Genomic DNA, 25,143 nt, shown 5'->3' with positions numbered 1-25,143 from the left:
GCCTTTCTTTAAAAAGATCTGATATTTTGATATAATAATAATCTTATTTTTAGTTTAGTTTAGCTAACTGTGTAAGATGGGTTGTAATCTGGGGTTGTCAGAATCAAAAATATGAATCATGACTGAAAAAGATGTGAAGCTAAATTTATTAAAACCATTTTATTATAGACTGTAGGATTTAGTGGCAGCTAACAATGAGTTTACTAATGAGCTTTAATTTTTCCAAGGTTTACATGTAAAACTTTGGAAAAGTTTTCAAGATTGCATTCCAAAACCTTACATGTAATCAGGTGACTTAAAGTCAGCATTTTGGCTCTAAATATCTTTTGAGTGTATGTGGAAGAACTCATTTTTTGCTAACAAAAACATAAATGTTGACTGTGTTTGTTTGAAGGGTCGTTTTGCCACCTATCCTCCCTGTTTAACCAACAACAGCAGATTAGTTTTTTATTGCACTGCGGTTACATGTGTTGTAGCATGGCTAGTTTTTATGTGTTGTACCATTTCAAATGTGTCTTGACAAATTAGGAAACTGTGTCAGCTTATTTTCAGTAAGTGTTGTGTCTTTATGGCAAAAATACACTGAGAACATACGAATGCAAAGGAACTCAACAACAGACAGCTAAAGTTTAAAAAAGTGATGTCATCAACATTGCTGTTTCTTAATTTAAAAAAATGTCGGTGATAACCTTTAAAAATGTGGTCTTGCTTATAAAATGTGCTGTTGCGTACATGAATTGTTGCTACATTGTAAATCAGTCACATCCTAAATGTGTTTTTTTAATCAATCTTTTAGCCAGTTCAGCTGTTGTTGAAGATTTTTCAATCATAATTGTTAACTGCTGATTGTTGATATTTTAAAGTGAAATATTAATCCTCAAATGAGCAAGCGTAATTGATTTACACGTTATTCAATCATCACCATGTTCCTGTTATGATTTTCCAGCTTCAGCCTCCATACAGAGGCGTTGTGACAGTGTCTAATTATTGCTTGAACTATTTAGGACCTCCTGCAGGTCAAAACTGTAACTTATTTGGCAGTCAGATTAATCAAAGCACTGCAAGGTGTTCTCATATTGTGAAGATACTGTGAATTAATTTGTTACAGATGTATGTCATCTTTAAAAGGAAATTATTAAAATGGTTGAAAACAGCTGATCAATGGTCGTCTTGTGTCTGCATGACAAGCATGTGAAATTAACATATCTGTACGCTGACATTTTATAGGTTTTATACAGAGATCACTGACAAAAGAAGGCATTACTTAAATTAGTACATTTACCTCAATTCATGCAAGTTTAGCTTTTAAAGATGACTGACTGTTTAAGTTATTTGATTGTATGCAAATATTTCATGTAATTTTGTTACATAAGTATAAAGTTAAACAGATTGTATACATGCTTACAGTTGTGATGATTCTTAGCGAGTTGCACCTCAACCGGATGCTTTTGGTAGCCATCAACAAGCTTCTGGCATAATTCTGGCTCGATATTTAAGCCTATTTTACACCCGTAGGTTGGCCAAACTTGCTGCGGTCTCATGGTGTGCAGGTTAACATGTTTACCTTGCATGTAAACAAACCACAGTTTGAGATCAGAAAGCGACACAAGTTAGTTTGTGTACCCCCAGATACATGACAAGATTGTGTCAGGGTGGGGATGGAGTGGAAATCAAAATAGGGATACATTTGTTGGTGCAGTCCCTTGGAAAATAAGGGAGTAGCTGAAAGTACCTTCAGATGATTCCCTAAAAGGGCAAACTAATTTGATTGTCACAGCATTTCTGTTATAAAGCACTGATAATAAAATAAAGTCATTTTCCTTCTTGTTGGAGTGTCCAATAACACATAATAACTAAATGTTCATTATTCAGCTCCAAATCAACCCCTCTCTGAGATGTTCTTTCTCCCATGAAACTACTTTTAGTGGTTCATTAAGCAGTATTCAAACCCTCCATAAGGGAAGTGCTGAACTGAAGGTACAAGTTAATCATATGACACCCATGGGCGTCACACTACTTGTTGAGCCTGTCTTTTTCTTCCTCCTGGCGGGAAAATGACTTCAGCTGCCTGGCAGTCTGTGGCCCAGTTCCAGTCCAGCCTCTGCACCCCCCCCCCCCCCCCCTTCTTGAGTCATGTTTGTGGCTGAATGGATTCCTAATGAAAAGCTAGCATAAAAAGCAGGGGAAAACTTTGGCCCTTCAGGCAGAAATGGGATCTTGTAACTGTGTCTATAAATTATTGGAAAACTTGTTTTTAGTTTCATTTTGTTAAGATGATTATTTTTCCTGAAAAAAATGCTGTACTTCGTCTTCATCCTATTCTTATTCTCGGTTTTTAATATTAGCCTCCACAACAATAACAATAATAACCAAACAACTATCGAACACTTTTCAGGAAACTCTTACCAATTTCATTTTTTTACTGATTTGTATCTACAAAGGCTTTAAATTTGCTCTGTGCTGCACACAAAACAATAGCATGGTTTGATGGAGTGTAGTTCAGTAAATGATATGAGTAAGAGTAGAGTAAAAAGTAAACAACATTTAAAAATGCTGACTGGCACCTTTCAGCTATTTTAACCAGTAGACCAACCAGCTGTTTGATTGTTTTAACAGATAACTTTAAGTAATGCGGACCCACATTCCTTTGGACTTCACAGAACAGAAAGCCAAACATCCCAAACAGGTTTGGTGTATTACTGTGAAACACAGTAATTCTGCCCAGTTTTGACCTGTTTGAGATCAAATTGCAGAAGTTGACATTTCCCTTTTAAACAGTATTAGTCCAGCAGTGTTTACTGTAGCATGTTGTCCATACTTAGTTGTGAAAATGTCAGAATAGCTATTGTAGTTTGTTACTGAAGTACAAAAAAGAATAAGGAAGTTACCTATGTTACGTTGTCAGTAAATGTTCTGCTATTAATAATAGCATCACCGGTGTTTGAGAACTGAAGCATAAAAGAATGAGGAAGTCTCCGAGCAGTCACAAAAAGGGAACACACACTGTCACATTGTCAGATAAGCAGAGTTGCGTGCACTCCACCAGAGGACCCAAACTAATCAGCACCAGCCTTTGTATGAGTTTTTCTTTTTAAATCAGAGTTTTGTTAAAGCTTGGCTCTCTTTAAAGTCCCCATGGATGCTGCTGTGAATCGGCCAACCCGGCCACGCTCTTTAGACAGTGTAAGAAGACTGTCTACCCAAGGCTGCTTTGAGAACACCCTGAAGTTTATTTGTGAGTTTAAGCCTGGTGATGAGGATCAAGATATCAGCACGGGCTGCGAGCCGATATCAGTCACCCTCCCTGCACAGTGCAGTGTCTACCAATTGAGGCTCCGCATCTGTATGGAGGTATGTAAACCTGCACTGAGTGGTCTATTGTGCAAAGGATGTTTTCCTTTTATTCTCATAGACTGTGTTGGATGTAGTTCTGGGTCTATAAAGTGAAATCGATAGCGCAGTTCCCAAAACTAGTTTCTTTATAATGGAAGTATGGCGCCGCCATTGCGTGCAATAGGTCGGCAGCCTTATGAAATTTCCCCTTGTGGGACTAATAAAGGTATATCAATCAAGTTGGTGCTCTGGGGTGGGTGCAGTGCAGACTGGTCTGTTCGCAAAATAAATTCAAACTTAGAGAAGTCAATAAATGTGAGGTTAATGCTCACCTTAGTAAACAGAACACTGAGGGTACAATAAACAATAAAGTAGTATGATTAAGGATGTAGCAAATTCATTACAGTCAATAACCAAGTCCATACCTTGTTTGGGGTGGCTGCAGAGTGGGTCATCAAGTTGGTGGTTGAATACTCGGCTGCTTCAGTCTCCATGCCAAATATCCTCGGGCAAGGAGACTGGATCTAAGTTGCACTCTGATGCACCCACTGAATTTGTGTGAATGTTAGATAGGAAGCTCTTATGGAGGAAAAAAACATTTTAAAAAGTTTATAAGTGAATCAGGCACGTTGTCTAAAGCACGCAGGTAGACAAGTGCTATATAAGATACAGTCCATTTACCTTTGTGGTTGAATCAGGAAATACATTAAATATAAAAATACATTAAATATAAAAATAAAAATATACAAATGAAATATCTGTAGCTCTGTGCCATAGTCACCCTTTGTGGAAAAAGGAAGCAGCTAAAAGAGGTTTCTACGTTGCTTTATCGCCAAACCGTACATGGGAACTATCAACTGATTTAGCTGGCTTCTAAAATATTATGTACTTTCAGCTAAAAGGCAAATGTTAGCTAATATGCTAAACTAAGATTGCACGCTCATATGACATGGTATTGCAGAGTCCCACTAGCAGCTATTTACAGTATAGCTGTTAGTGTGCCTCATGCTTAAGCATTTACAGTACTGTTAAAAACTTAAGCCATGCCTCATTCTTTAAGGAAAATGTGAAATAGGTACAGTGATTCACTGAAATGTGCAAATATAAATGGAAATAGACTAAATAAGGCAGTATATAAGTTTGTACAACGCCAGTCTTTTTCATTTCTGTTACAAAGCCTTCAGTAGTTCTCCAGGTTTCTCCAGATTTGGATGTTAGCTTCCCTTTGTTCCATTATCTGTTGAGATGATCCCACACTGCTTCCATAATGTTGAGGTCTAGGCTTTGGGAGGCCAATCCATAATGTTTTCCTATCCAGGTATGTGTAAAAAAACAGAAAAATTTTACAAGAATTTCAGAAACCCTGGCGAAAAAAAATTATAAGGAAGCATTTTTTTTCCAAGATGCTGCCACAGTAGGCAGCTTGTTACTCAGCTCCCAGCTTGAGGTAACGCACAAATTTACCCGCCGTGGGATTAATATTATCTCATCTTATTGCTCTTTGGAGCAAAATATAATGAAACGATGGGGGGATCAAGACATTTTTTCAACACTATATTCAAACTACAGTAATCAAAAATTGTATGTATTTATTTTCTCATGTATATGACTCTATGCCTTCAGGCACAGGAGCAAAACTGCCACCCAGACCCTTTTGCAATATTGGACCCCGAGAAATACAGCCTGCTCTATGCCAGGGGTGGCGACTGGTATGAAGCCTACGATGACTGTCAGGTTATCAGGACATTAGACATTCCATGGTTACGTAATGACCCTCATTGCCTATCAGCACACATAATAGTAAAACCACCTGTGGCAGTTGATCCAGAGGAGAACGAGAAACAGCAGCAGTGCCTGACTTATCTGATCGGACATGACCTGGAGAAAGAAGCATCTGATAGACTTGGTGAGCTCACCTTCACCCGTCGGAAACTGGCATCTGCTAGGAAACAAGAGCTGAAGAAACGGGATGACAAGTTGTATGCCACAGAGCCTTGGATAACGCATACCGCCTTACCAGAAGAACTACAAGAATGGCAGAACAGAGACTTTCCTGTCACCTTCCACTACATAAGCAGGATCAGCTTCAGCATAAAGGCTGACCTCAGCACAACACCAGAACTTCTTCTTAAAGTTTTTGAAAGGGTGATGAATGACCGAGGGCTTAAATACGACGGGCCTGATAATCTCGTGTTGAAAGTTGCAGGCAGGGAGGAGTTTTTAACTGGAGACTACGCCCTGAACGATTTCCTCTGGGTGCGACAGTGCCTGAAAACCAACCAAGAGCTTCACCTCTTTGTTGTCCCTGTGTCGCAGCTTCCCTCAGAGGCTGTCAAATTTGTGGACTGGCCACTTGTTGATGGTTTTAGTGGCCAGTTCAGTTCCCACAATGATCTCAGCCTTAAAGGGAAGGATTTGGATGACATCTTCATGATATCCTTGTGGGACTGCAACAGAAATTTCAGAGTCAAATTGCTTGGATTTGATATCCCACAACTTCCAAGCAAATGCCCTCAGTCTGTTTATGTTGAAGCATCCATACTCCATGGTAACAAGGTCCTCTCTTCAGTGTCCTCCATTCCCAAGCCCTTTTCAGATGAAGTGCTGTGGAATGAGTGGCTGGACTTTGATGTTCTCCTTAGGGATCTGCCACGCGGAGCTAAGCTGGGTCTCACTATTAACGAAAGTCCTAGTGACATGTCTGCAGCAACAAAAGTGTCATCGCCTTCAAGCAACAAAACAATAGACTTGCTGAAAGGGAGAGGAAAAGTGCTCTACTTTGTCAACCTACTCCTCATAGATCACAGGTGCGGATTTTTTGTTTTTATTTAAGCAAAATATCTTTATAAACAGTATAAGGGAAAACATACATAAGCAGTTAGTTATAAAACTGTCATTTAAAAATCTCCGCTCTCCTGTCAAGTCATGCTTAGTTTGTAATGTTAGCCAGTTATTAATTAAGTATACCAATAATATCCAAAATTTGATACCATGGTAACACCACAAATCTGAGTAACAATGACAAACGTTTTACAAAGATAATACACACAAAAGTTGCATTGTTGGATGTTTATGCCATTTCAGTGCCCAGTTCTTGCACATGCTTATTTTCCATTTGGTGTACTACACCACGATATCGCGGCAAAGCATGTAATAGGCACGCAGGTCCGCCGTGTCCATTTCACGCTTTTCAGTACCAGCAGGGGGAGATAATATATTTAAAGCCATAAAGTCGCTAGTGACCAAGATATGATTAACCGATTAAGCTAGGTGGCTTATATGTATTACATGTAAATGTGTTAGTAATGTCCCGTGTAAATGCTTTCCCGTGATTATTTTTTTGTTGGCTTGAAATAAAATATCCCCCTCTGCTGTAACTGAAGTATACTGCAACTTCTGGATTCGTGTACATTTCCTGCTTTTGAGAGGCAAAGCATCAAATGACACGGTGGACCGGCGTGTCTATTACACGTTTTCCCGTGATACATTTCAGGCACCCACGAAACTTTAATATTTGAATAGGATGTTAGTATGGAATTTTAACAGGTGTGAAATTTCTGAGTTAGCCAAATGTCCTCCTTTCACAGTATCTGGACTAGAGTTACAAGTCTAATCAGTTCATGAAGTAGGTTGTTTGTAAGTAGGGACCCAGTCTTTTGCAACTGCTACAAATCCACGTGTGTCCATGTGCGTGGTTTTATTTACAGCTACAAAATGTTGATAACATTTGGGTAACTGATGCATATACTTGTGTGTATGCATGTGTTGCCAACCTTAGTGTCAACATTGGTTTTGAGATCTCTATTTATTATTCATTTATTAATTTATGTTTTATTTATTACATATGTGTATTTATTATTACTCCATCTGATGTCTTAGTTTGTGCTCTTATATTCTTCATTTGAGAGAACATCGAGACATTTCTTGCAGTACTGTAAAACTAACTATTATTTACACTGTGTTTCAACACGGGACACCACCTATCCCTCCAGGTCTGTTCTGAGCCAGGGGTCCTACACACTGCACATGTGGCCACACCCTGGCCTGGATGATGAGGCCATCACCTACCAAGCAGACAAGCTGTCAACTGCCACTAACCCAGACATAGCTGACTCCATGGCTATCAGCTTCCTTTTAGACCGCTACAGCTTTCCTGTGGTTGTCCCAAATACTGTTACCAACTCTGAATGTTCCAACTCCAGAGAACGTGGCACTGATGAATCTCATGTCCCCCCACCCTTGCCTATCAAAAGATATTCTTTGCCAGCAAACTCACTGAGTGACAATGTAACTCTCAAATCCCCAACTACAGCCATCAATACCAAAAAGCCATGCCTCAGAAGGTTTCGGGAGGAGAGTGTCCGCTATGCCTCCAGTCTACCCCAGTACTTGCGTAATGTTGACTGGATGAACCGCAATTCGGTCGAAGATGTCCACTGGCTACTGGGATACTGGCAACCCGAGGAACTGGATGTAACAGTGGCATTGGAGCTACTAAGCATGGATTTTGCAGACGAGTTTGTCAGGAGACTGGCAGTGAAGAGACTGGAGAGTCTGTCTAATGATGATGTGCTGAAGTATTTGCTTCAGCTTGTGCAGGTATGTGTTTATATGAAAATAGATAAACAGATTCATTCATATTGCCTGACGTGCAAAATGTCACCCGAAATAATTAAACTACTATAAGCGACCTGTTTGGTTTGCAAAGTGAATCTGTCTTTATTCCACTCCCCATTCTATTGAACAACAGGACTGTATGTGCTTTTTAAAATTACAATTACAATACATAAAACAAATCATGATGACTGCTAATGTAAACTGGTAAACGATTTCCTTGAAGCCACAGACTTGTTTCAAAATGTTCTCTTAGAGTCTGTGTGGAATGCATCACCAATGCAATGACATTTATCAGATTTTATTGGTTACATTAGACATCATCCACTTATCCATCTCTTCTCTGACAGCTTTCATTTTGCTTCATGTTTTATTTTCCCTTTGACCCTTACTCCAAGATGCTTCCATTCATTTCCACATTTCTGTTCTGTTCTTTTTCATAAGGCCTAACATTCACCTTTTGTCTAAGTCAGTGTAAATATCCAGTAGAATGTGAACACATTTAACCATTTAACCATCCCCCATCCCACTATTTAAGGATATTTGTAAAATCACTTAAAATGACTATTAAAGTGTGACAATGACCTTTTCCTTCACCTTTAACTCTTACAGATCCTAAAAGTGGAACCTTACCATGACAGTTTCCTCGCTCGGTACCTCATCCAAAGAGCTCTGCGGGTGAGTCACGAAGCATCCACTGTGACTGCAGTGTACTGACATGTGCAAAGTCGTCAGCAGAATATAGTTTTGCCAGACAAAATTATTATTTTTTGTCTTTTTCTAATGAAGAGAGACAAAACAAAACCTACTTAAAGAAACTAAATAATCACTTGCAGTGGTGGCTGGTGGTGAGAATGGGTGGGTGGGCTAACAAATACAATTCATAGACGGCACTGTAGCAACCGCAGCATCACATCCCTGGTTCCAAGTTACAGCCACATGTTGTCATAGTAACAGTAACAAAGACTATAGAAAAATATCCAGAATGAGCTAAGGCTAAAAAATGTACTCTCTTACACACACACACACACACACACACACACACACACACACACACACACACACACACACACACACACACACCTTCTTACTAGATATTTTTGTACTAGGGATGGGTTTTAAAAAATCAACTTCCCAATTCAAATGAATTTTAAATAATCTGATATTGATTCCTTAAATCCTTAAATTACATTTTTCAAATAGAAATGTATTTTGCCGTGTATGAGACTTGCAAGAGGTTGACAAGAGAAAGCCATGCAAGAGTTAAGTGACCTGGTGCCACAAGCCTAAAGGCAGATGTTTGGCAGCTGTATTTGGATTCAAGAACTGTGAAGACAGCGAAGAGTGGACAAAAGCAAAGCCATATGCAAGGCGTGCAAAATGGAGGTGAAATACTGTGGAAAATACCACAAATCTCAGGAAAAAGTAAAAGTTGAATAAAAGTTGCAATATTGTAACTGCTTTAGAATCTGTTGTTAATTTGGAAATTAATAAATTTAATTTACAAAGTTTAAAGGGTTCTTTGATAAATGATCATAATTATAATATTTCTGACTGAGTCAAAGTCGAATTGAGTCAGGACCTTGTGAATCAGAATGGAATCAGCTCTATTCTGTACACATCAGCATGTCATTTTTTCATTGCTCAGTGATGCCAGAAAAATCAATTCAAGCTCTGTGGGATGCACTCCAGAGTACGAGGCGGTATTCACAGCAAAAATAATGGTCATTATAGAAGAGCAACAGGCAACAGGAAGAAAGTGTGCTACAGTCATTTAAGGAGAGAGAGAGAGAGAGAGGGAGAGAGAGAGGTGTCGGACGCACTGTCATCGACCTCTCTGGGCCAGATCAATCAATGGTGTTAACCATTAGGTGATTTTTGGACCCTCGTAAGATGACCTCTTATTCTATGCTGATGCCACAGGGATGTATTTGTGTTAATTTCAATGTTTCAGAAACAGTGCTCTGAAGTTTTTTCTTAGTCAGCATCTGCAAAAATGACATTGCAGACTTCCACACTGCTGTCCAACACCACCATCTCACCTTTTTGGTTGTTTCTGCTTATCACTGGGAAATGTTTCCTTGGGATAACTTTACTCAAACTGCAGAATTGAGCCTGTTGAGAATTGAAGCATTATGGTACCACTTAGATAATATAAAGCCCCGTTAGGTTCTATGTTTGTGTGCCGGTCCACAATAACAAACAGTGTTTGACTCTCTAGAATCTGCACAAGAATGCTGATGTTTTGTGGTCAAATCCGATTTTATAATTATACTATACAAAAGCACTAAAGTAGCTCCCAAATTTGATTGGCTCACAGCTTATAAAAAGCTTGTGACAAGCTTAATCATGGATCTGATTTTCTTTCTTTCTTTTTATTTATCTATTGTTGTATTTTCATTCACAATAGTCATAAAAAGGTCAGGTTCTTGTGTGAATAAAAATAACACCTTTCATTTAAAAGTTTTTCTTTTTTTAGGTGAGTTTAATAAAGGTTTCAGTCTGCTGGAACATTAATGAATGTTTTTACACCAGTAAGATGTCGACTGCGACCAGATCTGTTTCACGCTCTCTGACTCACTCACATCTTTCACTGCAGAGCAAAAGAATCGGACACTTCTTCTTCTGGTACGTTCGCAGTGAGGTAGCAGGGTGTCCGTATTTCCGACAGCGCATGGCTGTGATTCTGGAGGCCTACCTGCTGGGCTGTGGTCAGGCCATGCTCGACAGCTTCACCCAGCAGGTCCAGGCGGTGGAGGCCCTGCAGGAGGTCGCTGTCATCATTAAAAACCTGTACCCTGACAAGACCAACCTTGATTCTACAAGTAGGGAGCATAATTTTTCTTAATTAATATATCAAAATTTTATTTTTAAAAAGCTAAAAGTATTTAATTTAGTTTTATTTCACTGGTTTTTACTGAATGTTTTATCATGGTGCAGCATCTCTATCAGATTCAGGTCAGGACTTTGACTAGGCCACTCCAAAGTCTTCATTTTGTTTCTCTTAAGCCATTCAGAGGTGGACTTGCTGGTGTGTTTTGGATCATTTTCCTGCTGCAGAGCCAAGTGCACTTCAGCTTTTTTTTGTTTCAGAATGTTTAGTAGACAGCAGAATTCATGCTTTCATTTACCACAGCAAGTCTTTCAGGTCCCGAGGCAGCAAAACAGGTATATAACAGGTACATAACATGTTGTCCCAAAAGTCTTGGGGCTCATCAAGATGTTTTCTGGCAAAACTGAACAAGCCTGTATGCTCCTTTTCATCTAGGAACTTCACTCTGCAGGTAATTTTTGTCATGCCATCTCTCACCTAACACATTTTTAACATTAACAAAACTTGATCAATTCCTAAAAGAGTGAAAATACATTTTCAAGAGCTTAAAATAGAGTGCATATAAAGAGTCATAAAAAATATTCAGATTAATTAAAGACCGCAAGGATGCAGATTTACCTGTTTTGTGTTTGTTTGTTTGTTTGTTTGTTGTTTTTTAATCAAAAAACACCCACTCATCCTTGAATCCGAATTACTCTGGAACACAACAAAGACCGTTTCTTTGGAGAATTCATTTTTTAAGATAGAATTTTAAATTGGACCTATTATACTTTCCTTTATTTTCTGTTATATAATACTCTCATAATTCAGGTTTTAAATGTAAGCTCCACGGGCTTCTCAGTAAAGGTCCTTGCATCTGAATGCAAGCTGAAATACTTTCCTTGTTTTTATGTTCTTGAATGGTGCGTGACAAAAGCATTTCTTTTTGGAAAGGCCATTTTTAAGATGGATCTATTAAACTTCCCTCTATTTTTACCTCTGCCAAGGAGTTTATGTTTGTGCTAGCGTTTAGGTGCACCCATGTCATTCTGTCTGTAAACACAATACAACTCCTCTCTGGCTCTGCTGATGTCATGTAGGTACATTTAAAAAAAAACAAAAAAAAAAGAAAAGAAAATGAAATTCATTAAAAGTAAATCCCTTCATACTAAACACAGTCCAGAAAGTGAGCTACCTTGGCAGAGGCACTCTCTGAGTGCTTCTTGTTAATTGTGGTTATTTTTTTATGTTCTTACATGTTATTGTTTCCAAGTTACTACATTATTATTTATCTACCAGCTATAGAAGGTTAGCAAAGCTTTGCATGTAACTTTGAATGTACTTTGGAAAAGCTTCTTCCAGCTGGCCTCGTGTTGAGTTCCATTTTAATATACATGAAGAAATCCCATCTGTGTATGGTTAAGTATGGCTGGGTTCCTGTATGTAGATGAAGTAGTGCTGCACACCTGGTGTTCATCAGCTGATGAATAACAGAAGCTCTATCCCTACCTAGGCTTTGAGAAAGACATCCTTGAAATGCATTAGATGTTTTTATAGCAACTTTTCAAAAGCCAAGAACTCTAATCCCCAAAAGCAGCTGTTGTTTCACTGTTAAACCACTTCACTAAATTATATCTGTTGATCTTGTTGTAGCTCCCCTCCGGCTTCAGGAACTTCTTAGAGACAGTAACCTGCCAAATGAATTCTTGCTGCCCTTTGACCCTCGCATTAAATGTGGAAGGATCCTGGTAAGCTTTGCTGGCTTTCTGTCTCTATTTGTACATTGAGCTTTAGGGTTATGTGAAAGTGTGGTGAATAAAAAAATGTTGGGTATATTTTTATATATTGCATTTGAGCATTTTGTGTGTGGTTTAGTCTTATATTCTAAGTTTACTATATCCATTATTTATAAACAATGCAAAAGGTTGACCTTTTCATCAAAAGGGCAACCTCTTTGTGATGATGTTTCAGGTTAAGAACTGGAGACAAATAGATGTGCACATTACTTGGAAGGACGAGAATATGACAGACACAACTTATACGTTGTATGATGATAACACAAAGCTGGTAGCAAAAAATCCCAGGAATTAGACCTCAAGGTCCCCTTTTAGGATCAAGTTTGAGAAAATTTAGGATAGTCAGGCTTGTAGTTTTGTACATAGTTGAGGAAATGTTATCAATTTCTACAGTAGAATTATTATAGTTGACCATTGTGAATTCCTCCTTGGCCTGTTTTTGTTTTTTTTGCATCAAATTTTCTGTCTGCTTCATATAATTCAAGTATAATTACTTACTTGAACTTTTCTTCAACATAAATTTGTTACTTTTGTTACAATAAGTACACTACAGTAAAGTAGCTATATGTAATCTTTTGTTGTTGTTGTTGTTGTTGTTGTTGATTAAATCAAAAAGGCTGTGATAAAGAAAAATATCCCACACAAACAAAACGGTCTGCTTTACTTCTCTCTGATGTAGCTCAATAAATGCAAAGTAATGGCCTCAAAGAAGAAGCCTCTGTGGCTGGAGTTCTCTCCCATGCCATCGCCTACCTCTGCCACACCTGTTGGAATAATCTTCAAAGAGGGGGATGACCTCAGACAGGATATGCTGGTCATTCAGGTCAGACAGATCTTTTGTTGCTTTGATTACTTGAATTCTCTTCCTCAAATAAGAATACTGATTTTTTTGTGAATATATTTCCTACATGCTTGGAAAAAGGTGAATATACAGTACTTCATACTTCCATCATACGGTACTTCATACTTATCTGACCAACCCTTATATTTAAAATTCATATAAATAACTACGTATCTTTTTCTGCGCTGCTCCTTTATTTGTCCCTCAGGGCTCAATTCTTGGACCAGTTCAATTTTTCATTTTTTGTGTTGCTCCTAGGTTATATACTTAACAGGTTTGGTATACCCAAAATACACAACTTTACTTTTCTGCTAAAAAAAAACTCAACAGTCTATCGTAGTTTTACATCAGGTTGAAAAGACACATGAATGTTTGCATATTTCTGTTTAGGCACTGGTTCTGATGGACTCCATCTGGAAGGAGAAATCCCTGGACCTCAATCTTGTTCCATATGGCTGCATCTCCACTGGACACAACATAGGTATCAGCATCAGTGTGCTTTAATAGTGTCCACAGTTGGTACTGGATGACTCTTTTTAGTAGTGGTTGTTGAAGTTATACTTAATATAATTTACTAATCAGTTATAATAATCAGTTATAAAATACACACATTCTGTACTTAAGTAGAAGTACAGATATTGGTGTTTTAAAAATACTCCAGTAAAAGCTGAATTACTCATTTAATGCCTTTACTCAAGTAAAAGTGAAAGAGTACAGGCTCTGAAATGTATCTGCTATATTATTGTAATACAAAAATAATATTAGTACATGAAGATAAAAATGTTATTCAAATCTAAATTCTACTTCTTCATCATCATCTCAATCTGTTATTTAGGACACAAGCAGTGAAAGAGAAAAGAAATAAATGGGGCTGATCTGTTGTAGTGGCTCAGCGTGGGGAAAATACTGACAGCCCACAATGATTTCTAATGTCAGCTCCAGTAGATTTTCTTAGTGGACAAGCTGTGATCAGCGGACATGCAGATCACAGCTCTGAGGTTACTCATAATGAATATGTTGCCCAAATTAGTCATCTTATGTAAGCTTTACTTAAGGCAACTGAGAACTATTTAGAACTAATTAAGTGTGCCTATGCCAAGAGGCACACTTATTACTATTCGTCGGATTTATTATTCTTTTTATTAAGTGTGCCTATGCCAAGAGGCACACTTATTACTATTCGTCAGATTTATTAAGTGTGCCTCTTGGCATAGGCACACTTAATAACTTATTACTATTCGTCAGATTTATTAAGTGTGCCTCTTGGCATAGGCACACTTAATAAAAAGAATAATAAATCTGACGAATAGTAATAAGTGTGCCTATGCCAAGAGGCACACTTATTACTATTCGTCAGATTTATGCTGCTTATTAGGTGTAGTTTATTTTCGTTGTGCTGACTTTTTACAATCAGTTACAATAACTCGTACTCCGTGCTAGCTAGCACGACGGAGTTTCTATACAGCTGTGTGCGCGCTAAGTTACTGATGTTGAACTTTATTTTATTCATAAGGGTTAGTTCGTAGAGTTGCCAACCGTTCCGTACAAACGGAATTGTCCTGCATTCAGAGAAAATATTACGCGTTTCGTATTGAGCTGAAAAGGAACACAGTTTGTCCCGTACTTCAGGTAGAACGGAAGAAGACACAAAGCTGGATTTATTCTGGCGTTACGCAGCCTCCCCTGTCATTCGTTGCAACTTCAATCATGAAACTGATCAATGATCGGCTTTTCTCTCGTTTGTTTATCGCGCTAAACAACAGCAGCACGTTTAAGTTTGATCAGCTGTTGTTAGAATTCATTTGATTTTAATTTCTAGTATCAGCTGATGTTTGCTGGAGCCACAGCTGAAAAAAGGGCTGGTCCAAACCAGGAGATGTCCTTACTAAATCATCAGAGCTGAACTGGTGATGGAGAAACAGGTTTACCTTTTAGGTGACATGAATGAATTGAAGGGAAGTTATGAACTGTTTCTGAGAGACAAATAACACCAAGCTCCTTTTCAGGCGAGAATGTAGTTGTGTAAACTTCAAATATCTGCTGGTTTTATCAAGACATCCCATATTAGCAACAGTGCTCTGACGACGTCGATGCTGCCTGACAGCTAGCCGGCTAGCTAGCTAGCTAGCGCACTTGGCTGAAGAGCGACCCGGGCTGCCTTATAGTGACGGCGGGGCACTCTGGTTTAAGCCCCCGGTCTGCCGCAAGGACTCTATTTCTCAGCTGGACTTATTTTTCATTTATATGGGCTGATTATTCATTTATTCGTTTTAGTAACGGTACAAACAGTAAAAGGTGGTTGTCCACATGCTGGTCGATGTGGAAAAATAACTGAGTTGTTTGGTGGTGGCTAATGCAGAGCTCCAACAGAGGACAGCTAGCCACCGGTGTATGACAGAAAGGACATGCAGGAAAAAGAGAGATGCGAGGCGGCCGCCGATCAACCGGTGGTGGCGAGAGCGTCGTGTGATCAACTGATCAGTGATCGGCTTTTCTCTCGTTTGTTTATCGCGCTAAACAACAGCAGCACGTTTAAGCTTGATCAGCTGTTGTTAGAATTCATTTGATTTTAATTTCTAGTATCAGCTGATGTTTGCTGGAACCACAGCTGTAAAAGCGGCTGGTCGAAACCAGGAGATGTCCTTACTGAATCATCAGAGCTGAACTGGTGATGGAGAAACAGGTTTACCTTTTAGGTGACATGAATGAGTTGAAGGGAAGTTATGAACTGTTTCTGAGAGACAAATAACACCAAGCTCCTTTTCTGTGTAGCTGACAGCTGGTAACTGTGCAGGTGCGGATCTAGCAAAGGTTTTGCCAGGGGGCCAGGCATTACTAGGGAAAGGGGGGCACAAAGATATACTTTTCTTTCTTACTCTCATATAAAATATTTAGCTTTTATTAAATAGTTATCTGCATCTTACAACCAAAGTTTGTATAATAATACACAAGACTGGCTGTAGACCATTATTTTTACACAGAACACTGTGTAAAAATAACAAAAAGTGAATGCAAAAGTGCATAAATATTTATTTTACGTGTTTGATGTGTGTGGCGGGGCGTGGTCTGCAGTGCCGCTGCAGGGGAGGTGGACCCACCTGAGCAGCATCTGCAATCACGCCTCTCAGGCGTAAAGTCTGTGCTCTCTCGGCTGTTTTTTGGGTGTGTGTTGGGTTGTGAGTTGAAAAGCTACAGCCGGCTGTGTGGGTACACCAACCATGTGTGAAAAGTGGTCCATAACGTAATGCTTCAAAGCGTGTTCATGCAAACATTGTCGGGTCTGCCGTGGTACAATGGGACTTCTGCTCATGAACCTCTGTGCACAGCGTCTGCAAATCGGGGCTGTACAAAGTCACTTCATCTTTACACAAAACTGTAAGCTGTCATCTGTGAGGCGTGAGCAGTGTTTGTTTTTACCATAGTTCATGGTGGACAATGGCTGCTCTGCTGAGTTTTGCTCTCTGTAGCCGTATGAATGGCAAACTACACTGATTAGCAGCGGCATAGGCACACTTAAAATTTCTTCTGAAATTTTCGCTTTCTAGTTAGATTTTACACTATATAAAGACTGAATTCAGTGGCTGAATCTAAGCACCGTCAGTTCATTTGTAAACGAATGTCTGCTACACTTGATGTAACCCAAGATCCACAGTGGCTGACCACCACAGCCACTGTGTTTCAGTCCAACACAGTACTTTACTGTGAATTCACCACATTAATACAAGGTAACCTGTTTATCATGTGCAAAACTACCCAGAATTTTCATGCAACATTTCAATAACACAAATTTGCTATGCTTAGTTTGTTTTGCAGGACGTTTCACAAAATTAAAATACATAAATTATCAAAACACATCACATACAAATCCAATATGTGACTAAAATTATGACATCACAAGTAAGCATTAAATTTGCAGTTTATCATTTGTCACTGAGCAGTCCTTACAGCTTACATCTTTTTCCATGAGTGAAGTTAGCTCTCAATGTTTTCTCTTCCTGGAAATGCAGTAGACGAAGCAACAAACTGTTTGTACGTTTGTTGAGCTGATAGAAACATTGTAAAAATGTTATGTGTTGTAGAAACAGTTCTCCCTTTATGCACCATTGCTATTAGCTAGATGCTGACTACAACATAAAGACACCGGCACTTGTTCCGTCCCACTTAACCCCCGAATATAAACGCTATAAATGATACCGCTGAACCTAAAGTAACGAGCCTGTTCTGAAAATGTAAGGAGCAGAAAGTATAGACATTTGTTTAAAAATGTAAGCAGTAAAATAAACGGTCAGAAAAATAACCAGAAGAGAACAGAATACCGCTTTATTGTCACTGTGTATATAAACAGTCAAATTCAATTCAATTTTATTTATACAGCACCAAATCACAACAATGGGTTCCTCAAGGCGCTTTATATTGTAAGGTAGACCCTACAATAATACATACAGAGAAAAACCCAACAATCATATTACCCCCTATGAGCAAGCACTTTGGCGACAGTAGGAGGTTGAAATAAATAGCAAACAGGAGACATATAGATAAATATTTACAAAAAAGAGAAAATTACACATTGGACAGTTGTAGGTGAGTCTGGAGGTGTGGGACCTGATTGACCTGAGGCCCCAACCAGAGGGCAGCGGGTTAAACTAGTGGTGGGCGGGGTGCAAGGGGTCACCTGTGATGCCCCTAGTTTTCCTAAGACGGGAGGATCTGGTGATGGTCTCCTGGAGTGGCAGAGGGCAGCCAATGATTTTTTGGGTGGTGTTAATTACCCTCTGCACAGCCTTCCTGTTCTCAATAGTGTCCCCTGCGTAACAAACACCCAGGCAGCAGGAGAGCACGCTCTCCACTGTGGAGCGGTAGAAGGCCAGCAGCAGCTTCTGGTCCAGGTTATTCTTCTTTAGGACACAGAGGAAGTGCAGCCACTGCTGGGCCTTCTTTACCAGGGTGTTGGTGTTGTTGGTCTAGGTGAGATCAGCGGAGATGTGGGTGCCAGAAACCTGAAGGTGGAGACAGATTCCACCTTTTCTCCATTTAAAATGAGAGGGGAGTGGATCCATCTCTGATCTGTAAACGGAACAGAGAACAATCTAAAGCTTAGAATGTCCAAAACGTACAAATTGGACTCGTTCTTTTATTATATTTGACCTGAAATAAATTCATATTTCAGGTCAAATAAATAAATTCATCATGAAAGTGTTTACGAAAGGCAGGGCCTAAGACATTTTTATAAGACTTTTCACAATCACAGCTATCGCCCCAAATTTTTATTTATACATGTTGTTATGGGGTTTTCTGTATAGTATTTGATCAATTTACCAATTTAACCTATGACCAGTTTACTATAATAAATTATGTAACATGCCTGCTTATTGGACTGTGGGAGGGAAAAAAGCACCCACCCACATGGCACAGGATCAACATGCAACCACTGCACCTGCACAGTGTCATGTTTTTTGTAACAGTATTTTGTGAGAGGGTTTTTTCCCCCTGGAATTAGGTTTCTGTGTTTGAAGTTTAAAACACATGTTTAAAGGTGAAGCACAAAATGAAAATGTCCTTGTCATCAGGTATGATTGAGATTGTGAGGAATGCAACAACGATCGCTGCGGTCCAGAGGAGCCAAGGAGGAGCAACTGGAGCCTTCAAAAATAATGCTCTGTTTGAGTGGCTCAAGTCCAAGTGTCCACTCCAGGAAATTGTGAGTAAATCAAAAGCAATCGCAGGTCCTTTCTGTTGTTTCCCTCAGTAATAAGTAAAAAAAAACAACTAAAACATGAAACTGTTGTGACTTCATTTGACTGCAGCACTTCAAGAACGTGGAGAGATTTGTGAATTCCTGTGCTGGTTACTGTGTGGCCACATATGTACTGGGTATAGGCGATCGACACAATGACAACATCATGATCAGAGAAGACGGTAAGCAGCACAAATCACTGAAAACACCTTATTGGCTACTGTTATCACATGTTATTTACTGATTTGTTATTATCCTCTTATGATATGACAGATGCTTTTTGTCCTCTAAAACAAGCTGCATGATAAAATGAATTCATGAATGAACAAATTAACTGATAATTCGAAAAATCTGAAGTAATCTTGCCTCTCAGGGAACTTGTTTCACATTGACTTCGGACACATCCTGGGTAACAGGAAGCACTTTCTTGGCGTGAAAAGGGAGCGAGCACCTTTCGTCCTCACACCTGACTTCCTGTATGTCATGGGCAGGGTCGATGGTCGCAACAGCCTCTACTTTCAGCGGTTTAGGGTAAGATGGCTTTATTATTTGTCCAGCTTTGCATGAAAATGTTTTAACGGGTCCCATAAATAGTCAGCTTCTCGGTGGATTTCAACCTTTTACCTTAGTAATTCGCTGTGGCAGTCAGGCTGAAGACGTTAGTTCTCTTAGTTCTTTTGTCCATAAAGAGCTGTCCAAGGTAAGCGTAGAAGGAAAAGTTCAGAGAAATTATCCATCGATCCATCCATCCATCTTCCGCTTCCGGGGCCGAGTCATGGGGGCAGCAGCCCAAGCAGAGAAGCCCAGACCTCCCTCTCCCCAGCCACCTCCTCCAGCTTGTCTGGGGGATCACCAAGGCGTTCCCAGGGTCCTGGGTCTGCCCTCCTCCTGGTGGGACATGCCCGGAAAACCTCACCCAGGAGGCATCCTTGTCAGATGCCCAAACCACCTCAACTGGCTCTTTTCGATGTGAAGGAGCAGCGGCTCTACTCTGAGACCCTCCCAGATGGCTGAACTTCTCACCCTGTCTCTCAGGGAGAGGCCAGCCACCCTTCGGAGGAAGCCCATTTCTGCCGCTTGTATTCGCGATCTCGTTCTTTCGGTCACTACTCACAGCTCGTGACCATAGGTGAGGGTAGGGACGTAGATCGACCGGTAAATTGAGAGCTTTGCTTTTACACTCAGCTCTCTCTTCAACACAACAGACCAGTGCAGCGTCCGCATCACTGCAGCCGCAGTGATATATCCGTCTGTCGATCGCCCGCTCCCTTCTCCCGTCACTCGTGAACAACACCCCAAGATACTTACACTCTTCTACTTGGAGCAAGAACTCGTCCCTGACCCGGAGTGGGCACTCCACCCTTTTCCGGCTGAGGACCATGGCCTCAGATTTGGAGGTGCTGATTCTCATTCCCACCGCTTCACACTCAGTTTACGAACCATTCCAAAGCGAGCTGGAGGCCATCACCTGATGAATCCCACAGAACCACATCATCCGCAAAAAGCAGAGATGAGATTCTGAGACCACCTAGGTGAAGGCTTTCCGCCACTCGGCTACACCTAGAAATCCTGTGCATAAAAATTACAAACAGAATCTGTGACAAAGAGCAGCCCTGGCGGAGCCCATCACCACCTAGGAACGAATCCGTCTTATTGCCGGCTATGTGGACCGCCCCTCCGCGAATCGCTACCTTATCATGGTGGGGGGGTTTGTGTGTCCCAGGGATCCCAAGGGCTATGTTGTCTGGGGGCATTTAGGCAAATTGGTCCTGGGTGAGGGACCAGCCTGAGGGGGAGTGCCTGGTGGCTGGGCCTTAGTCCATGGGGCCCGGCTGGCCTCACCCTGAAAAAGGGACATGGGCCCATCTTCCTGCAGGCCCACCACCCGCAGGAGGCGCCGTAGGGGTTGGGTGCATAGTGAGCTGGGTGGCAGCCAGAACCGGAGGTGTCCTAATACCAAGACAAGACCAAGAAATTCTAATTTCCTGGTATAATTCAAACTTCATTCAATTTTGTTCAATGATGAAAACATGCAGTCGAGGCCCAACTCCAACAAAATAGACCTAAATAATGGGACAAAATTCTGATGTGTGTTCCTCTCTCTTAACAGAATGCTTTTAATTGAACCCAAGAAGCTCTGTTTTGATCTCATCTCAGTACAAAAATATAATTCTGACTTCTGGCTTATCCATGCAGTCTTTATGAAACTGCAGGCAGGCTGCAGTGTTCTGATTTAAAAGCAGAGGCTTTCTCCTTGCTGACCTGCCATTATTAAGACTTTTGATTCATGCCAATTGAGTTTATTCCAGATATTTTCTGAAGTACACACACACACTAATTAAAAACAGCCTGATTCTTATTTTGGATACCACTTTTAGAATTATAGAAAAAATCTCAACTTCAGCTGTCTTTATTGTTTTATCTTTGCTTTTCTTTATTATTCTATCTTTTCTTGCCTCCAACACCCACATTAGGACACCTGCACAGAAGCATACCTCTCCCTGCGCTCCCACTCTCGTCTGTTGGTGACTCTTTTCTCCCTCATGCTGCTCACGGGCATCCCAGAGCTGAGTGCTGCAGAGGATATGCGCTACTTGCGGGTGGCGCTCCAGGAGGAGCAGAATGAGGCAGATGCCAGGGAGCACTTTCTCCAACAAATCTCTGAGTGTGAGAAGCTGGGCTGGACTGTGCAGGCCAACTTCTGGATCCACATGATGGGAGGCATCAAGTAGACTAATGCATTCTGCTCTGCCTTAAAAATAAGTGAACGTTTTTCTGTGGAAGCTTTTTAGTTTTACAGAAGGTGTATTTTTTATATTTATGTAATATCACTGACCCTTGGGCTGTTTTTACAGGAAGTAAGGGGGTGGGAAACTGTTGTGCATAAACAATGGACATCTGTCACAATTACAGTGTAAATACTTAGAATCTGCTGTTTATTGTAAATTGTAACATCTGTAGAAGGGTTATAATTGTCATATAATACTCAAATAAAAACTAGGCTCTAAAAAAAAGAAAAACTGAAAGGATATGGTGTATAGTTTTATATATTTTAATATTGATCAGATCTCTGAATGGAGGAGCAGGTCACTGTAGTTTTTCCCAACTGAGATATTTGTGCCTATGAATAAATGATAAGTTAGATTACTTTTCTTCAGTCTGAATTGTTTGGGTAAGGTAAATAGAATCATGCATGCTGATAGAATAAAGCAGGTGGAGTAACATACACGTGGGAATCAGTACATAATACTTGACTGCTGGAAGACTGATGACAAAAGTCTAAACAACACAATATGACAGAGCTGTTGATCCAGCAAACGCAGCTCATCTTGTATGTAATTGCACTGTTAAAATGGCAACACTGAATTATATTAAAATTCATTAGGGACACCTCTACAAATTATTTCAGGAACATGTTTTTTATAATAGCCCATGTGTAACAGTTACAGCCAAGATGAGTCAAATGCTGAACACATGGATGCCAAGTCCAAATTATGGGATACAGAAGTCCAAGAAAACATGAATACACAGTAAAAAAGAATTTTAAAAAAATTAGAAAAAAGGAAAATACACTGAACAATAACTAGACTAGAAAACGCTCCAGCCACAACTAGAACAAGACTATCTGGCAGAGACAGAATGGATCCATTTCTTCCTATTATTAACATCAGCTTCTGACCCCACCATCCATATGTTGCAGCAAAAATTGAGATAAGAGAGATAAGATCACATTTTTTCTTCTGTTGATCACTTTACGTGTATCAATGGGAATTAACAGGAGTGTGGTCTTCTGCTCCTGAAGCCACCCTGCTTCAGTGTATGATATGTTGAATGCTCAGAGATGCTCTTCTGCACACCTTGGCTGCAACAAGTGGTTATTTAAGAAAACATCTCTATAAACTCCATAGATGTTTGTATGGGAAAATCCCAGTAGATGAGCAGTTTCTATAAAATATAATTAAAGTCACTTACATCACCTTCCCTGTTCTGATTTTCGCTTTGAGCTTCAGCAGGTCAATTTGACCACATCTACATGTCTAAATGCACTGCTGCAATATGATTGGCTGATTAGATATTTGCATTATCGAGTCATTTAAAAGGTGTACCTATAATTAAGGAGTTTAAAAGGTGTACTTCTCTCTGCTGGATTTGATCTGAGAGAGGACAATTTCTATGACAGGCTTCAGACCACGATTCACAACACTGTGTGAAAGACTGCAAGACAGTATAATTGTTCCAAAGCAGAGCAACATTTGATGTATTTGTATTTGTTCCTTTTATCATAATTTATGCATTCTGCCTTTGCATGTAACTATATTCTACCTATATCTAACTGGATTTGTTCTCTATTCTGTTGATCCTTTAGTAAAGACTCTTGTTACTTTTTCTCTTTTTCATCCAATGTTTTTTTCTTTGCTTCTCACATTGTTGTAGTTTTTTTTAGCTGATAAGACATAAATAAATGTAAGAGCTGCAAAGATAGTCCTTGATAGTAACTATATGGCCCGATGGACCCTGTTGGCCTGAAATCTTTTTTACTCTTTTCTTCCTCTTTCTCTTTTCATCTCACATGGAGTAGTGGGCTGGGCTTCACCCTCACACCTGCTTTCAATTCAATTCATCAGTCTTGCAGTATTTAAGATCGGCTAATGCTTCCAAGCCTTTCCAGATTATTATAGTGTAGTGTTGAATTTCCTGTGACTGTTGGCTGAAATAATGTCTTTGATTTCTTCCTCACAAGACTTGCTTCTAAACTTAAGCTGGTCACCTGCTGGGGAGGAAAACTATACATAACACTGCTCACTTGCATGGCTGCTCTTCACTGCTCCATTCACTTCTGGACTCCTCCAGATGGCTGCACAATAAGTAGCATCCTCAGTCTCCTTGACAACTGTTTTCAAAACTCTTCTGCCACATGCTTTCACTAACTCATTTTGGATATAAGAGCTCGGATCATTATTTGGTCCTGATTTTGTGTTCTCCCGGCAGGGGATCACAATTGGACAGGATGCACAGTGTGCTGGGAAAATTACCAGTATGGACTCATCTGAGTCTATTGCCAAGTGCAGTGCAGTGCTAGGATTGTCTTCAAGAGAATTTATTTTTCTCTGTTTGTATCTGCTTTGTAACTGACTTCAGTCACAGACTGCTGCAAATGTTTCCATTTTAAGCAGCAACCCCTGCGTGCCTTATTCCTCTCATGGCTCGGAAATTTTTATTATTTAATACACACTTCACATCAGACATTTTGTACCCTGCTGACTGTTCAGTACACTGAGGTTATTTCAGTTTTCCTTTGTCAGTTTTTTCTGACAAACTTTCATATGCCTGCATTGCTCCTGTATTGTGTTCTCTGCACCTGTTCCATTTTCTTTGCACTGATCATCACCTGCATTCAATCACTTTAGCACTTTTTATTATGTGTGCCTATGCCAAGAGGCACACATATTACTATTGCTCGGATTTATTATTATTATTATTATTCTTCAGTTTCCGCCTGAAATTTTGCAGCGGCTGGATCAGGAATGGTGTGCTATGACTTTTGGTGTTTATGACTATTATAGTTTTTTAAATATTAATATTTTAGTGAAAATTTTCCCGCACCTCTCTGCCGAACAGTTTTGACAATACGGTTACATATGTTAGATCATTTTGTGCGGCTGGAGCTGGACTAGTATGGTATACACTTTTGGTGTTCATGACTTTTATACTTTTTGAAATATTTTGATTTTAGTGCAAATTTAGGCCAATTTCCATAGAAACAGACTTTATTTGTGGTGGGTTGGCTCTCTCTAGTGGTATACCGGAGTAGTACGGCCGAAAATCTGTATGCTTGTTTTTAAACTCAATATCCCATAATCCATAGCACGCCTCTGCCGAGTTAAACAATGGCGGACACCTCTTCGTTTTAAATGTCTTTTATTCGTGTTTCTAGGTCACAAAATAAACTTTTAAGATATTTTCAGGCGAGAATGTAGGTGTGTAAACTTCAAATATCTGCTCGTTTTGTCAA

The 25,143-nt window shown here is 39.8% G+C and overlaps 1 protein-coding gene across 1 annotated transcript; it reads left to right on the top strand.

The window, feature by feature from the left end:
- Positions 1–3,135: 3,135 nt before the first annotated feature.
- Positions 3,136–21,862, top strand: si:rp71-17i16.5 (phosphatidylinositol 4,5-bisphosphate 3-kinase catalytic subunit gamma isoform). The gene is made up of 12 exons (XM_063465068.1): positions 3,136–3,351; positions 4,957–6,140; positions 7,326–7,932; positions 8,560–8,625; positions 10,547–10,772; positions 12,413–12,507; positions 13,235–13,378; positions 13,787–13,877; positions 18,964–19,094; positions 19,201–19,312; positions 19,504–19,661; positions 21,605–21,862. Exons 1-12 carry the CDS (start codon positions 3,136–3,138, stop codon positions 21,860–21,862), a joined length of 3,288 nt encoding a protein of 1,095 aa, XP_063321138.1.
- The last annotated feature ends 3,281 nt before the right edge of the window (positions 21,863–25,143 follow it).

This window comes from Pelmatolapia mariae, linkage group LG20 (genome assembly GCF_036321145.2).
Source record: "Pelmatolapia mariae isolate MD_Pm_ZW linkage group LG20, Pm_UMD_F_2, whole genome shotgun sequence".
Lineage (NCBI taxonomy): Eukaryota > Metazoa > Chordata > Actinopteri > Cichliformes > Cichlidae > Pelmatolapia > Pelmatolapia mariae.
The sequence above is the reverse complement of the archived record's forward strand: the minus strand, read 5'-3'. Positions and strand labels throughout refer to the sequence as shown.

Bases quoted from the DNA above. Each gene is read 5' to 3' on its own strand.
- si:rp71-17i16.5 (XM_063465068.1), top strand. From the start codon at position 3,136: ATGGATGCTGCTGTGAATCGGCCAACCCGGCCACGCTCTTTAGACAGT. The intron at 12,508-13,234 runs GTAAGCTTTGCT...TCTCTGATGTAG, and splicing joins TTAAATGTGGAAGGATCCTG to CTCAATAAATGCAAAGTAAT. The intron at 13,379-13,786 runs GTCAGACAGATC...ATTTCTGTTTAG, and splicing joins AGGATATGCTGGTCATTCAG to GCACTGGTTCTGATGGACTC.